This window comes from Phalacrocorax carbo, chromosome 2 (assembly GCF_963921805.1).
Source record: "Phalacrocorax carbo chromosome 2, bPhaCar2.1, whole genome shotgun sequence".
NCBI classification, from domain to species: domain Eukaryota; kingdom Metazoa; phylum Chordata; class Aves; order Suliformes; family Phalacrocoracidae; genus Phalacrocorax; species Phalacrocorax carbo.
The window spans coordinates 157,105,154-157,122,241 of NC_087514.1; the positions used below are offsets into that span (position 1 = coordinate 157,105,154).

The following is a 17,088-nucleotide window of genomic DNA, read 5'->3' on the forward strand; positions in this document are numbered from 1 at the left end:
AAACAGTACATTTCCTTGGGTGTCACGATGCCAGGCATTCTTAGTTGTGGCAGTGCTATCAACTACACAAAGATAACCTCTAATTTAAATACATGCAATTTAGAAACCAGAAAATTATCTGAACAAAACAATAATCGGCTGCATTGATTAAGACTGAGGTTCCCCGTGGCTTTAGGTTCATAAGTCATGTTTGCAATCTGAATTCCTTCAAGTCTCTTATGACTCAGTAGTCTACAGATCAGTGAAATCGCATTTGTCTTACAGAAATGGAACTGAGGTTGTGATGGTTTAAAAAGAATAAGGTTTATAGGGAAGGGAAGTACCTTCATAGCACTAGAAAAATTCAGACCAACTTTCAAGCACATTGGAGTTTTGAAGATGAAACTTGCGTACCTGAAAGCTGATTTTTCTTTTTCCGCAGCAAAATTACCTGGTTTAATAAGGTAGTGAGCTTCTGTTCACTTCCATTGTTTGTTCATTCCCAAAGCACTTTCTTGCTTGCTCGTCATTAAAAATGAAATTAACCTTTAAAGAGAAAGTAAGGACAATGAGAAGAACTTGTGATGTAGGATTGATTTCAAAAGATTAGAAGAAAAAAAAATTATAGAATATCTTTCCCAGTGCCTGGAGCTGCAAAGTAATAGCACTTGCACCAGAAGTGTGTAGAGTATGAGAGGGAAACGAGGAGAATAATTCTAAATGAATGGAGAATTTCACATTGGTTTATAGCTACTGCAGTTGCTGCAAAGAAGATGGAGCTGTTTTGCTGTGCAAAAGGATTCCTGTTGTAGAGTGAATGAGTATAAGTGTGAATATTTTTGGTCCTGCATTAGTGTCTGAACTTAACAACTTGTCACCAACCAGTACTCTTGTAGAACAAATTTGTCAGTCTTTTTTATACTGGAAAATAGTAATGTTATATGTATTTTTGCTATATCTAGGTCCTTTCTCTTGAAAAGCAAGCAAGATCTCCAGATCATCAACACTCAGCCCAAGTAAAAAGGCCATCTGTTTCCAAAGATGCAAGAAAATCATCTTTTAAGCCTCAGGTTCCTGTCTCGCCACCACCTGATTCAAACAAACCTGTTCCAGCTTCCCCAGTGACTGACAGTGATAAAAAGACTGATACAGCTGAAAAAAGTCAGCCTCCCAATGCCAGCCCTCAGTGGCCAACAGATCTCAGCCGAAGTTCCTCCAGTCTTCATGCCTCTAACTTCTCTTATTCTCCCAGCCACCTCTCAGTCAAAGAACCCACTCCTAGCATAGCCTCAGACATATCTCTGCCTATTGCCACACAGGAGCTACGGCAAAGACTACGACAGCTTGAAAAGTACGGTGTTAATTACTTCTTTTTGCAATACACCTAAGTTGATTTATATAAAATGTCCTCAGTGCAGCCACAGAAAGAGTGCTTAGTTTGCATTTCTGGAATATTTTTCCTGTTGCAGTTTGAGCCTGGCGTTTGAAAATCAGTCATTGTGATTTTCTGCTTCTTCCCTGTACCTCAGTTAGACAGATTCTGCAATTAGAAGTTACCTTAACATTGCGATGATCTGCAAGATGAAGTCCACCTTGTTCTCATAGTTACACTGTGCAGTACTAAAAAGAGCAGGATGGCAAGAGGGAAGACTAGTTTTCAATACAGGTTTAATCACTTTTCATGGCAATAGTTGCCTGTTTTGCCACTGAATCCTATTGGCAATAGTATTAAGCCAGTTAAGCTGAATATAGCTAGTCTTTTAAATTACTCAGAGGGATAGTTGACTATAAAGAATGTTAAATGAATAGTGAGTTACTGTTCAGTTAATGAGGATTGCTGCAGTTATGCTTTCTTTAATTCTCTAGGTTTTTTTACCTGCCTCAATGGGCAGCTATACTTACCAGTAAAGATAGCTGAGCAGCCATTCTGCTCTGAATAGGAGAATGGAAACCATTAATCCCTATTCATGTAGCTCCTCTGTGAAGCTAAGTAGAAAGGTTTTAATTTTTTATTTGTAAGGGATTGAACTGATTCATCTTTTTCTCTAACAGAGCTCATAGAATCAAGAGAGTAATACAGGTTGGAAGGAACCTCTGGAGGTCATTGGTCCCTCTGCTCAAAGCTAATCCCCCTTCAAAGTGAGATCAGGTTTCTTGGGCTTTTCCAAACAAGTTTTTAATATCCCCAAGGATGGAGGTTCTATAAACTTTCTCAACAATTCCAGTGCTTAACCACTCCACTGTGAAAACATTTTTTTCCTGGTTTCCAAATGAAATTTATCTTGCTGCAATTTGACAGTGGCCTCTTGTTCTTCTACTGTGTGCAGCCATGAAGAGTCTGACTCAGTCTTCTTTATAATGTCTGTTTTAAGCAGTGGAAGTCTGTAGTTGAATATGCTGTTGGTCTTCTCTTCAATTTGTACAGACTCATCTCCTCCACCATCTGCTTATGTGCTCCAGTCCCCCATTTATCTTTATGGTCCTCTGCTGTCTTGTCTTCAGTCAGTCTCTCTTCTGGCCCACAACTGTGTTAGGCTTTGTTAATTATGATAGATGTTGAAATACTACTCCTTATTTAATACACAAATTTCATACTTTCTCATTTGATGAGTGGTAAAGCTACGTGGGTTTTTTTTTTCCTTCTAAATAGAAAACAACTGAAATGCTTCACTCAAGTTTTTGAAGTGAATGACTTGGGAACTTTAATGGAGCAATCACTACAAAGGGGCTGTTCACAAAAGAGGCAGGCCTCTCCCTTGAAGTTAAGATACCCTTCAGGCAGTTGAGAAATGCCAAGCATGCCATATACTGTCCTGTGTGAAACAGAAAATGCTCATAGTCAGTTTACACAAACTAAAACAAGCATTTCATAGAGATGAGGAAACTCTGCAAATATTGCCCATTCTTTAAAGCAGAAATTCTGAAACATGGTGTTTGCTTTTTATTTAAGCATGACCTGTATTTGTAAGTGTAAATTGATTCTAATCTTATATTCAGTGTGGCATGAGCTACAGAAAAGTAAAATGGCAGTGTTTATCCTGTGATTTGAGCTTTTAAGACAGTAAGTGGGTTTAAGTATCCCTTAATCTCAAAACTATCTATATTTCTACATTAGCGAATTTAGGAAAGAATGAGCTGGGCTTCTGGTTGATTCCTGGCTGTAGGTAAGAGTGACTCATCACTGAGGTTTTCATTGCAGTTGGCACCATTATTCTTTCCAATTTCCTATACACTGTTTTAATGTTTATTTTAGGGTAAACAAGTTCTTTACTGATAATGGCTTTCAAAGTAAAAAAACAGTAAAAGCATTCAGAGCAGAAAAACTGAAGAGCAGCTGACCTCTAAACTGACAGTAATACCTAGCTTATTTTGGAGAGTAGAGCTGTTGGACAAGGAACCGAGGTAAAAGAAACTGATGAAGATACGCTCATGTGCTAACTTGTGTGTGCTCTCTTCCTTCACATTGGACTAGTGAAAAGTTAAATGGATAATACATGATTTCTGGTAAAACTACTGAGCATGTATTTCAGTCAGGTCTTACTTTAGATATGCGTTTTAAAACTAAGCATAATGTTCTACTTTTTCCTGCAGTGGAACAACTCTGGGGCAGTCTCCCTTAGGACAGATTCAGCTAACGATTCGTCACAGTTCACAAAGAAACAAACTGATTGTGGTAGTGCATTCCTGCAGGTGAGCTCAAAATAGCAAATTTCATTTCTGTGCATATTTCTTTGTAAACTTTGCTATATCTTGACTTAAGCTCTTAAATTGGTTGTCTGGCTGATCTTTGCTATTTTTAAAATAACATACTGATTGTAATTATGTGTCAATACAAAAACATACAGAGCTGTACGCAGAATCAGTAAAAACTTTGAAGATTTTGCTTTGATTTTGTATTTGTCTATTATGCCTCTGTGAGATTTGAAATAAAAATGGCACGTAGATTTTTATCAGCAGTGTCTGAAAGCTAAGTCTGAGACTGATTTTTTTCATGGAGTGACAAAACCGCATGGTTTTTGGAAACCCATATCTAAACTTTGAATTGGAATTTAAGAAAGAAACGTTGTCTTCCCACCTCTGCTGTCTGCTGCTTGGCTTTTTTTTTTTTTTAGTTTTTCTTTTCCACTGCTGCCATCTACATGCTGTATCCTGTGCATCATACTTTGTGCAGGATATCCCACAATGGATTCATGTTCTAACTTAAGTGATAGTAGACACTTCTATTCAGCAATGTCTCATTTATTTTCTAAGTGTTTTTCCTTGTTTTTCACTGGTCACAGAAATCTAATAGCTTTTTCAGAAGAAGGATCCGACCCATACGTGAGAATGTATTTATTGCCTGATAAGAGACGATCAGGAAGAAGAAAAACACATGTATCAAAGAAGACGTTAAACCCAGTATTTGATCAAATGTATGTTCTAAACTATGTGTAATAGTTTGTGTCATGTAATAACAAAGCTGTCAAATGAAGGTTTCTCAGCTTACCTGGACGGATGAGCTGATGAAACTCAATAGTTGTTACCACCAGACCTGATCATACCTTTCTCTTCTGCTATAACAGCTCTTCCTATCCTTCTGTTCCCTGTTACCGCTATGGCCCTGGTAGCTACAAAGCAATGTGCACTCTTCTGGCTGGTGGTCAGAACAAGAGTGCCTTTTAGCTGGGCAATGCTGTTGGAATTCCTTCCTGCCAGGAAGTGTGTTGATTCTAACCGGCCCATTGCCTGGCCGATAGGTGCTGCCTCCTTGATAGGACTGGCCAGCCAGTGCCTGTGCATGGTCACATTGCTCAGTCAGTCTACTTGGTGGCACTCCTCAGCATCCATGGAGTCAGGAAATTTCCTCATAGGCTACATCCTGGCCCATAGGTTGGAAGTTGTGCAAGTTTGTGCAACATTATACTGCATAAAAACCCTTATCTTTGCATTCAGCTTTTTGATGGGAGTTTCCCTCACATGTCTACCCCTTCCTCCCCCACCCGTCACTTATCAATAAAGCAAACCTCTCTCTAGAGACAGAAAGTTAATTTGGGGAAAGCAGTGCTTCAGTGCATTCTGTCCAAGGGAAATCTGTAAATCATTAGTTAGAGGCTCTGGTAGGTTTTGCTGGTACTGCAGCTCTCTCCTGTTTATTCCAGGTAATAGATTTGTTTACTGTGCCTTTCCAAGTAAAACGTATTGCAAAGCAATAAAGCTGTTTAAGAACTGTAGTGACAATTAGATGTAGATTGTGGTGTAATCTTGCCCTCACTTTCTGTAAGTTTCAGATCCTAGTGAACAAAATGTGTTCTCCCTTAAAAGTTGATAGGTGTCCTTGGTGTGCCAGGAAAGAAAAGGGGCTCTGGTTCTAGAAGACTGAGGATCAGTAAGAGTGACCAGACATTCCCTTTTGGAGAATAGTGTTATTGAGCTGTCAGGATAGTAGGATTCCTCATTCTCTTTGCTGTGGAGTCAGCGGCTGACCCTTTCCTTGGTTTTTTTGTTTGTTTTGTTTTACCAATGGCTTCTAGAAACCAGACACAGAAGCCTCAAACATTTGACATTGATATTGATCATAGTATTGAAGAAAACTTTTTGGCGAAACATTGGGATTCTTCATTTATCTCAGACCTCACCTTTTTGTTTGGGGAGGGGGGATGGTTTGGTTATAATTTGAATTGTTTAGCTGTAGGAATCTGACTTGCACTTCAGATACAAAATTCTCTCTAAAGCATCACTTTGCCTGTCAGATTTGATTTCAGTGTTTCCCTGCCTGAAGTACAAAGAAGAACACTAGATGTAGCAGTGAAGAACAGTGGTGGTTTCTTGTCCAAAGATAAAGGGCTGCTTGGCAAGGTAAGTTGACAACAAGCAAATTCTGTTAACAGAGCTTGTTATTATATATAAAATCCTCTTGTGATATGAGCTTGTTAGTGTTGACTGAAGCACCTGATTCAGGTATGAAGCTCTGAAAAATCAGAGATGGCTTAAATGTCAAGCTTCAGTTAGGGAAGGAACAAACTGCAGACACAGACATTAATATCTTCTAGAGAATGGTAAATTCTGAGGCTTACAGTAACAAAAGAAACCTGCATGTCAGACTTACTAATCATACAGTTAGAGAAAGAAAGTAACCAGTACAAAACAGGTGATACCTCAGAAAATGTTCAGACAAACTGGAAAGACAAGCAGGAGTACTTAGAGAAGCACACAGAACAAACACACGTTCAGTAATTAAAATTCCAAATTGTAAAATCTGTGAGAAAGAACTGCTACTGGAGACGTTCCCAATGCCAAAACCAGCTATTGTGTTTACAGCTTCACTGTTCTGTAGGTTCTTATTAAATCACTATTTCCTGCACATGTGATTTGGAGCATGCAAAAAAGAAAAGTAAATTCCTACACCCTTGCAAATTGCCATGTTCAGCCTTCAGGAAGAGGATCAGAGATATCAGAATCACGGTCAGTTCATGGTGATCAGTATTCTTAATTTTCCTGTTTACCAGGAAGGCTGTTAGCGTAAACACATCAGCTGATTGTCATTGCCAAGATGTGCATCGTTCAGAATTTAAGCCTGTGCGGTGCTCTGGGACTGCATCACTAAAAGGTATAGATTTTTAGGTCAAAAACAGCAACTTGAAACTTTACTACAAGTCGAGGAGGTAGCAGGTAGCTGTGATGACAAGGATGTAAAATATATTGTTTATTAATGGCATTACTTATACAGTAGCTTACAGGATTGTCAGATTTGATCTTTAAAAGATACAGAATGAAAGGTGGACATAATGCATTGATTGCTAATTTAACTTTCCACAGTTACTAATACCTCTGGCATCTGAAGAACTCGCTAAAGGCTGGACCCAGTGGTAAGTATAGGATTTCCTTTATTAATAATAATACTACATACTAATAACTGGTGTGTTAATAATAGTTTTAATAATACATGCTAAATGTGGGGAAAAAAAACAACAGAAAAACCAACCCTTTGGGTTTTTTTTTTATTATTTTCAGGTATGATTTAACAGAAGATGGTACAAGGCCACAGGGTGCAAGTTAGGCCCATGGATACTGGGAATTCCCCACACATACTTTTGCCAACCTTTATATATTTTTAAAGCGTTGTTCTCACAGATGTACCAATATTATTTTTATAGCTTTACTGATTTAGTTCTTACAGACATCCCCAATAATTTTATAACACTTGGTCATTTTATGTAGACATAGCTTTTCTCATTGTTAAACTTTGTATTTTAATTTGCTGAACAGTTTAATGTGTTACTGTAATGTGCAATAGTACAGTAAAGTAACCTTTTGTGTTTAAATTGATCGTTATGACAGCTGTACCTATTAGAAAGTGAGAAGATGGTGTTCTGTTTTCCTGCCTTGTTTTATATCTCACCAAGATATACCATACCATGTAAATATATACTATTTTTTTATAATTCTTTCATGCTGGTTTGAATTCAGAAGATTAGATAAAGGATATAGATATTTTCTTCTAAATGCATGTTAATTTCTTCAGATGAATCTCTTTTGTCTTTGCAGCACAATGGTCTTAATCATTTTGTGATATTCTTCAAAAACAAACTGCAGAAAAGCATTTTTACTTTATTGTGTTTCTGGCCCAGTGTGGCTAGCTTAAAATGTACAAAACATTAACATTTTAATATTTATATATAAATGTATTATTGGAAAAACATACTATAGAATATTATAAACAAAAATGAAAGTTCTATAAGTATTGTATAAATAGAGAATGAGGTCCATGAATCACAGTTTCTAAATCTGAGTTTTCATTTTCATTTAATGGAGTAAACATGACAAACAGTACAGTTTTACTATACAGGTTTGCTCAGATTTTGTTATTTATTCCTGTACTTCATAGTACCAGATGTGACCTTTTTGAAGGTATAAGGAAATGGGTTTTTTCTGTATTGTAAACAAGACAATCTCCAACTACTTAGAACCGTCCTTACTACCTTGTTTCACTGATTTAAAAGGTATACAAATCAGCTTGCAATGTAATTTCATATAGTAGGCATACGTACAAGACATGTTATTTTTATTATACAATACTCTGCTAAATAGTATATTATGCTATACCTTCTGTAATACTAAAATGGAAAACCCATCAGAAAGTAAGTGTGAAACTGAGTTGAAACTGACTGTCTTTACAGTTGCTTCATTGCTACTTAGTGTGTTTGGTGCATGAAGAAAATGCACTTCAGTGGTCCACCAGGTTTCTTGAGAAATAATGGCACTCTACTGAAGCATCGCCACAGTCTGCTGCAAGACTACAGCAGCAATACACTTAGCACAAACTGATAAAAGTACACTGTTGAGAGCTGAGGGGAGAGTATCAGCCTGAACAGCTGAGCTCTTAACTCTAATCTTACGAATTACAGGAATTTTTTTTTGTATTCAGAATTGATTTTTCTTTTTCTGGTAAGTTCTCTCAGACTGTTATAAAAATGTGCATTAAGAATCCAAGAGAACAGTTCTGCTCTTTCAGAGCCAACGCCCTCATTCTTGGGTAAGTATGCAATTACACAGACAAAATATATTATTTAGTTAGGATTCTAGAATGGTCTCTCAGCCAAGAAAGAATTTTAAAGAATATTTAAAAAATAATAAACTCCTGAAATTAGCTTTATTGTAAGATTACTGACAGAACCTTAAATCTAGATGTAGAATATGCCTACATTACTAGATGTACCAAAGTGCCTACCATAGATGTAGCTTTTTGTCTTTTTCAAGTTTAAGAATTGCCTCGTTTCAGTTCGTCTACATTCGGTTTAACATGACCATTTGTCACAGATGTGTGTGACACACACACACATACACCTCTGTACAGTGCTGGCCTTCTTATTGCTACATTTCATACCACGCAATTTTAGCAAACTAACTTACAATGTAAATTCTGCTGCTGTTACTTTCTGATGGACTGGGCAATAGAGGGAGGTTCCTTGGAAAAAATCATTTCCATTTGAGGGCTTCACTCTATATTGGAATGTATGAGTATCTATATATGTACACTCACGCTCATCTGTTCATATAAAATGTAATATATTACAAAAGAGATTTTCTTTGCTAGTTCTCCATTAAAATGTTAAGAATGGAAAGGCAGAGAATTATTGTTAATGCAATGAAAATGCAGAAAGGGAAAGCTGATCTAAATAAAGGAGCTCCAAGTGCAGCAGCTCAGCATAATCGGCTTTTGCCTTGGTTCAGCCTGAGGTAAAAGGACTTCTGCTGTACTCCTTGGCCAGTGACTCCCCTGAGTTTGACCCATAGCCAGGAAATGGGCTGTTAGACTGATTAGGTGTTTCAAGTCTTAAGTGAAGCCTGGGGATGGATGTTCAAAGACTGCATCTAAGCAAAAAAGTGCACATTTTGTCTTCTGAAGTCTCGAGGAGGAAAAGAATGCTGTGTTTGGGTAAATGTGAGATGAGCGCGCAAAGTGAGTAACTGAATAAAATATATAGGACAGGTTTCCAAAATAGCTTACAACCTAAAAATAAGGCTAGGTTCTTAAGAGAGCCCAGTTCCCATTTACGAATCTAAAATTAAGAGATAGAGTTGTCATTGTAATTCAGTAATTCCTATTGACTGTAATCAGTCCTGGATGCCAGATTCTTCAGAAATATTCTCTTGAGTGAATTTGGATCAGAATATGACTGCCTAGGTGAGATTGATTCTTTCAGTAGTGGAAACAAACCACTCATAGTTATTAAATTCTGATTGTTCCATTTATATGGAATTAGGAAGGACAAACCTAATTTTTCTTCCGGGCAAAAATTGCACCTCATTATCAAGTCAATGTATTCAATATCAACTGATAGTTTTTCATGTAGTTCTTGTTTATCCTGTGCCTTAAAATAGGGACATATGAAGATGTTTAAGAAATGGCTAAAAATAAGCTTTGTTACCTGTATGCGTCAACACGTTCTCTACTGTTGAAACTGTTTTTAGAATTACTCTGCTTCACTGACAAGAAAACCAGCTTTCTTTATTATAGCAGTGGTATAACCTGAACTCAAATCAGCATGCATATCACTTGGATTTGGATTAAAGGAATTTTCAGTTTCTATCTTGAATCCTTTATCAGAGCTGCAGCAAATGGTGAGAGTTGAAATGAGAACAAAGGGTAATCAATTTTGTACAGATTGCCTTTTCTGCTCATGTAATTCTACATTATGATGCATGTATTTATTCAATAAATGGTTCATATGGAAATCGGCGTCTTGCTTCCCTTTACACACACACATTCCCTTTTCCCATCTTTTGCATATCACTGTCCTAATTAGTAATTTGATGGGTGAATTTTTAAAATGGCCCTGTATGCTGACTACTTTAACCCAGGTAGCCTTGCTGTAAGGTGTGTGGGCAGATTTTGGGGTCTTACATGAGAGAAAGTGGAGGGAGAAGTACAGGACGGGACTTCATGGGTGAGCTCCTTGCTTGTTGGTCTGGAACCGATTCAGCCATAAGAATTAGTAGGTCCTTTGTTCAACTTAAGTATCTAAAACATTTTTCTCTTAAAATGATCAGTTGAACAAATTGCCACGATTCTAGCACTTACTCATCAATTGTCACGAATTACATTTCAAAAGGACCTAGAACTGCACGTAATTGCTTTGGATTTAGAACCAGCAGGTTTCGGTGTATCCTTCCACCTGCTTGTTAAGGCAGATTCTGATAGAAAGTACAGCTGCGTACTACATAAATAAGGAAAGGGATATTGGATCCTCTAATACAGAAAAAAAAAACTCAGAAATTATGCTGTTTGCATTAATTTTTAATTAATTATAATACCATAATTAATTATGATACCTTTTTTCTTAAACAGCTACAACTTGGCTGAATTCCTGATAGTCAGTCAGTTTTCATCAGCCATAAACAAAAGCTGCAGAAGTTCATCACCCAGTCACTATCACATTTAGAAGGGACTCCACTGGATAATCTTTATTGATAGTAAACACAAATCTATGGCCAGGGTTGTTTTGTTGTTTTTCTTTTTTCCTAGAGGAGATATCTTCCTTTTTTAGCAGAATAAAGGGCTTCTCCTAATCCATGGGAAGGCGGCTAAAGCCAAGTAAAAGCATGCCCATCTTCATCACCCCCTCGTGGCACGGTGTTTCTGGATGGCACGCTTCCTGGCAGTGCCAGTACTGCTCAGGTGTCTCTGTTTTCCAGTCTTGGATCAAAATCAAGCCTTCATTCAGTCCCACAAGACAGGTGGTAACTGGATCAGCACTTGCCAAAAATGCTGCCTGTGTATTCACAAGATCTTGTTGGAGAGCAGAAATAATTGTGCAAGATGCCTCTGGATGGATTTGGTATTAATTTGATGGGCTCAGCCAAGCCTAGACCTTTTGTTAATATTTGCTGTAATTTTTAAACTCTTTTGGGCCATCGTTTAGTTCATCCAGTCTCCACCTAAGAGCAGTGTTTGTCAACACAGTTACCAATATGGTTAATTTAGGTATTTTCTCAGCTAAAAGCTGAATACAAAATTGGTTTCCCATGAGGTTTCTGTTTCAATCAGTTTATTTATATTCTCCCCCAAACTCTGAATATTGGGTGCTACCTTTGATATTTGGTAGAAAAAACCAAAACTTGAGACAGTCCCAGGCATGTTCCTGGCTGTAGCTGGGTGCTGAAGGAGTAGGGCTATTTAATCACAACTGGTGTTTTTATACATCTTAACAAAGTGTCTGATTGTATCACTGTATGCTCTCCTACTGAGTTCTCAGGCTAACTGTCAGGCTCCCAACAATATTCTCAACCACCTTCTGAAATCCATTATTTGAAAAACGCAAAGCAGCTGAAGTGAAAAATACACTTGTATTTCTTTCAGTGTAATGCAGTGAATTTCGGTGCCAGATTAGATGGCAGCTCCGTGAGGAATGTTCTCTAATCTGTGTTCATGTGATAGAGGTGATGCTCTCTGTTCTTACCGTCTGCAGGAAATGTTTCTTGCCAGTCACCTACAGTGGAGTCCAATTTGAGCAGGCTGCCACATATCAGTCCCTTCCAACCTGTGATTCTGTGATCTATTTCCTGAGATGCCATTGAAGTGAAGCCAACGTGTCTTCCCCTGTTGTTTGAGTCCTAAGTAGCCATAAACTTTACTGCAAAGGAATTACGGGCCAATAGTGATCATTCTTCCCTTTAAGATCTGTATAGAAACAGGTTCAAGGATGGACAAAGTGAGGCAAGATTCCAACCTTTCACACTCCAGCTGTAGCAGGGGTGGGTCTTGGCTTGGGAACAGCGGGGTCTGTTCCTGCCAGGACTTGATAATCCACCTGCCCTCAGAGCTGGGCATGCAGCACCTCAGCCTCAGTGCAAGAAATGACAGAAGAAAGCTGTGATGTCCCAGTGCCCCAGCTGGCCTGGGGTTTCATTCATCAGGTGCGTGGTAACAATGTGTTGTGTAACTGATGATCAATTTGATTTATTTATTATCTAAGCAAAGTAGACCTTTCAGCAGGAGGTTGAACTAGGTGAACTGCTGAGAGCCCTCCCAACCTGAATTATTCTATGACTCTCAAGTATGTTTTTTTAAGTGTTAAAGTAACTGTACAGGAGCTCTTGGGCCCTCTTGGGCCTGTGAGTAGGTGTTTCTGGGCATTTTGCTGCCTGACCCCTAGCTCTCGGAGATGGGATTGTAGCAACTCTGGCTGAGCAAATAAAGGAGGCATGTAGCAGGAAGTTGCAAGCTTTGTTAAGTCAGGATGCAAAAATTGTGTAGGCATTAAAAATACGTTAATCTCTGCATAGAACTTGAGTTGCAATGTAGATAATGCTTGCAAAGCGACAATCATCTGTAGGTACTGAATGAAGGTCGTTATTTCACTGGATAACGGATGAGATCTCTAAAATAAAAAAATGGTGCACTGGTTTAATGGTGGTTGTTTCCAGCATGGAATTTCCAGTGAGGTGTTTTTTTTATTCTTCAGTTGGATTTGCAAGCTAATGTGTTATTCTACAAGCTCTCAGAGACTGACAGCTGGAGTTTACCAAGCATGTCACAAAGATTAATAATTTAATAAAGACTATTCTGCAAGACGGTCCCATGCCAGACGTCAACATGGGAGAAATACTTCAACTGACAGGCTGAAATCCCTGATGTATTTTGCATGGTTTTTCATTGATATCTGGAAGTTTAGTTGGAATTACCATGTTGCAGTGTTTTCAACCTCGAATTGATAAGACCCTTTACCTGTTTTTGCATGAATCGTGAAATGGTCTCTGAGCGAAGGTAAATTCGATAACCACTGAACGGGTGCTGTGTTGTAACTTCCAGCTCAGAGCCCAGCTGGATACATTTGATGAACTGTGACAACCGCATCCAAACGAAGAACTGAGATTTTGTCTCTAGACCCGTCCTTCTCACATACAGGTGGTGAAAATGAAATGAAGGTAATGAAAATGAGTTAATGGAAATGGCTGGTCGTGACTCAGAATGGTAGTTGTAGCAACACTGGTTGTGTTTTAACAGGTAAATTATTAATTACTGTGCATGTAAAATAAGTTGGAATTGAAGGTTTAAAATACTAAGATGAGCTTTCTGAAAAGGGGTAAATCTTAGAGTAGTTGGCAACTTTGTTCTAGGTCTTTTTTTTCTTTAAATGTGATTTTTCAAGTTCAGATTATTGGAAATGTAAAAAAATGCTTAATTTTTAACATTTTTATAAAGCATTTTAGTTTGATTATCTTGTCTTTCACAATGAGACTTTAGAGTTTTTGGATTTATACTCATTACTGCACGAATTCTGTTTTCTGAAGACACCGTTATATTCCACTAGGTGGTAGTCTAGTCCCTATTCTGCAAAGCCTGTTTTGCTGCCCGTGCACTTTGTTTCTTGTACAGGAATGAAGTGGGCTGCAGTCTAGGCATCTTTGGGAGTGCAGCCTGAAGCCATTCTAGCTTAAAAGCAATGAAAAGCAGGCATGGCCCCCACTGTGCTCTGCTCTGCCCCTTTGCTCCAAGGCGCAGGTGACACTAAAAGAATTGAGTTTCATACAGAGGTTAATAACATCTGGATTCAATTTGCCAAAATATTTTTGTAAAACCATTTAGTCATGAGGCACTGGGAAATAAAACAGCTGGTCCATGATTTGAGGAAACATGAAATTTCTCCTGGAAGATTAAGGCTCTACGTTCACCATAATTGCCTCTGTCAGCAATTCGCCATAGGTGTTTCGTGCCTTAGATACCTAGCGTAGGCAATTAGAGTTGATTATAGAACTCCCTCGAGGAGCTGACACGACTTTAATAAGATTAAGTGGAAAAACTTGAAACTAATCAGAGGCAGGGAGAAGTGAAATTACAGTTTAAGACATGGAGAAGGGCCTGGACCAACACATTTGAAACATCATTGTGCTTTAAGTATTTATTTCTGCTGTTGGTTCAAGCATGAGGCTCGAAACTCAGGGTATCTAACAACAGTGAAAGCCATCATGGAGCAGTATGATAAACACAGGGGAAAACAGGGCAAAAACCAGAGTCTACTAGAAAAAAAATCTAGAAAACAATGTTCCTTTGTTTAAAGATACAATTGGAAAATATTTGCCAAATCACATTGTCACAAGGTCTTGTGATACTGTTTGCTGCACAGAACGGGAGTAATTGACAGGTATGGCCGAACCAGTGACCTTGTGAGCACTTTCAAGTGCCCAACTCCAAACGTATCCCCCAGCCTGAAACCGCGCAGAGCTGGTACCACACTCACTCAGTTCCCTGTTTGTCAGTTTTGCATGAAGGAAGCTGGACGTGCAGCCTGTAAAGCACGGCGGGCTTTGGTTAGGTTACTGGTCTGGATCAGGAGCACAGGCAGCACCCATGTCCCTCCCAGCCTGACGTGAGAGGCAAGTAAATGCTTGTATATTCTCCAGCCCTTGTAAAGGAGTTTGTCGTGTGTGTATGCATGTATGTACACATATGCATGTAAACTAATATGGACAAGCAAATCACGTCCACCCTGGTATTTGTATCGTATTTTCAATGTTTAGTACTAGACAGATGGAACAGAGATGGTGTCATATCTAGATGACGCCTCTCTAGCACAATGAAACCTCTAAGAGCACTTGTAAAATTAATAACAACAGTATTTTTGTACTTCAGAAACAATTCCTTTTATCCGTAAAGACTGAAATAGAATGAGAGCTGAAAGGAGACAGAACACTTACAAGACCTGTAAAACTCTAATAATTCAGAATGTTAAATGTAATGGGGTTAAAATAATCTAGACATGGCAGATGTAACTGGAGTGTTTTACATCTGAAATTAACTGACAAACTAGTATTACACATTTACTTATTGATACATGATATTCTGAAAGATGTTAATGACTTTATATTAGAAAATGTTTGCTGTAGTTATCACAAAAATGATACTCTATATTTACAGTGGGGTGGATTTAGCTGTGCAAATATTATTATTGTAATTTCTTTTCGTGAGCATTGTATAGCATTTTGGAAATCTTTCAATTTTCACAGTACTAATAGTTAGCAGAGTAAATGACTGTGATTTAGAACGCTGCCTGTAAGGAAAGAGGGATGACAGTAAGAACATACTAAAAACCCCCAAAATAATCAACTATTCTATAATAAAGCATAATAATAAAATAAAATAAATAAATTTGCACTGTTTTCACACCTTAAATTCATCTTGGTGTGACTAACCTGCGAGACACCCAGCAGTACCGGCGCACTCCCACAGGGCGGCAGTTCAGGGCTTCAGTAGCATCTACAGCCGCTCCAGGGAGTGGCTCTTCGGAAAAGCTTTTCCTTCCCCTTGTGCATTTTATTTCCTTATTTTTGATCGAGTTAACAAGGATAATTTTTTTTCTTCTGAAGTAAATGGGTTTTTTTCTACTTAATCTCTTAAACTCTAAAATTGTTTCATATTAATAATTTAAGGGAAATAAGCAGTTTCATGGTCTAATCACACCACCATTGAAAACTGACAGTTGCCTCTGAATAAAGGATGGCGTGATTGGCAGTATTACCTTCAGGCAAGGGGAGATCTGGAGAAGTGGAACAGTGTGAAACGTCATCTCTCCCATGCTGTTCGGCTTATTTATCAAAGTGTATGAAGATAAAAAAAAAACAAGGGAAATGAATGCATATAAATTATTAACAGCCTGCCTCAGAGGATGAGCAGATTTCGTGGATGCTGTATTAGCCATAACAAATTTTATTATATATTGAAATGAAAAGAAATAGGAGTAACATTTCTAACATGTTAGGAGATAATGTGTACAATAATCTCATCAGAAACTATTATCTAGAAAATAACATTGAACTATGAGAAAAATAAAATGTCAAGAAAGCACCTGACATTCAGGGAATTACTTGTTTATTTTTTACAAGTACTTGTAATGTTGAATCATATAGGTTAAAATAGAATACTTGCGGTAGTCCAAACTATGATATTCTTGTGAGAGACATTTGTAATTGAGATCTCTTATACAGGCCACCAACAAGAATAAAGTCTAGTTTATGAAGCGGCAGCACAAAAGCAAATCTTTATTTGCTGTTGCTCAGCAACCATGTGTGGAGGGCCCATTTTTCATTTTTGCCTTAACTTGACTTGACAGGAAAATGATAATAAATATGAGATTATTATCACAGGGTATAGATCATTTTGAGCAGATGAACAGATATGTCAAAAAGAGGCATGTAATTTGGTCCTCCTGAAAGGGGGAACATTAGAGAAACTGAAGATAGAGTTGTAGCTTCATTACTAGCTTGCGGTTCTTGCACAATTCGTGAAAAAACCTACAAAACACTATTCTGCCTCCCTGGTTTCTCTATGCGGTCCTTCAAAATGAATCATTTGGTGTTACTCAGTCTGTTGTTATCTGTGTCAACTCTGAGTTTCAATACTATGAAAAAAATCATTCTGTGGTTGCTATGCAACACAGATTATAAGCTAAAATATGTTTTAGTTCGTTTGCTAAATGGGTATGTGCCCGACTAAATAAACAGTAACCAGGTGACTAATGTAGCATCTAATTAAAAGACTAATCAAGGTATTAATGAAATATTCAGTCCACACAAGAGATGATAAAGAAATCCATCAATCTGGATCTAAAATGGCAAAGATTTTTAATATAT

General features: G+C 37.9%; 1 protein-coding gene across 2 annotated transcripts in view; it reads left to right on the forward strand.

The window, feature by feature from the left end:
• Nucleotides 1-10,194, forward strand: part of ESYT2 (extended synaptotagmin 2) — a 95,430-nt gene extending 85,236 nt beyond the window's left edge. For both annotated transcript variants that reach the window (XM_064445013.1, XM_064445014.1), the window contains 6 exons: nt 942-1,330; nt 3,571-3,669; nt 4,260-4,391; nt 5,709-5,814; nt 6,775-6,824; nt 6,970-10,194. In XM_064445013.1, the coding sequence (XP_064301083.1) occupies nt 942-1,330; nt 3,571-3,669; nt 4,260-4,391; nt 5,709-5,814; nt 6,775-6,824; nt 6,970-7,015 (822 nt within the window). In that variant the 3' untranslated portion in view covers nt 7,016-10,194. The remainder of the gene's footprint in view (nt 1-941; nt 1,331-3,570; nt 3,670-4,259; nt 4,392-5,708; nt 5,815-6,774; nt 6,825-6,969) is intronic.
• The last annotated feature ends 6,894 nt before the right edge of the window (nt 10,195-17,088 follow it).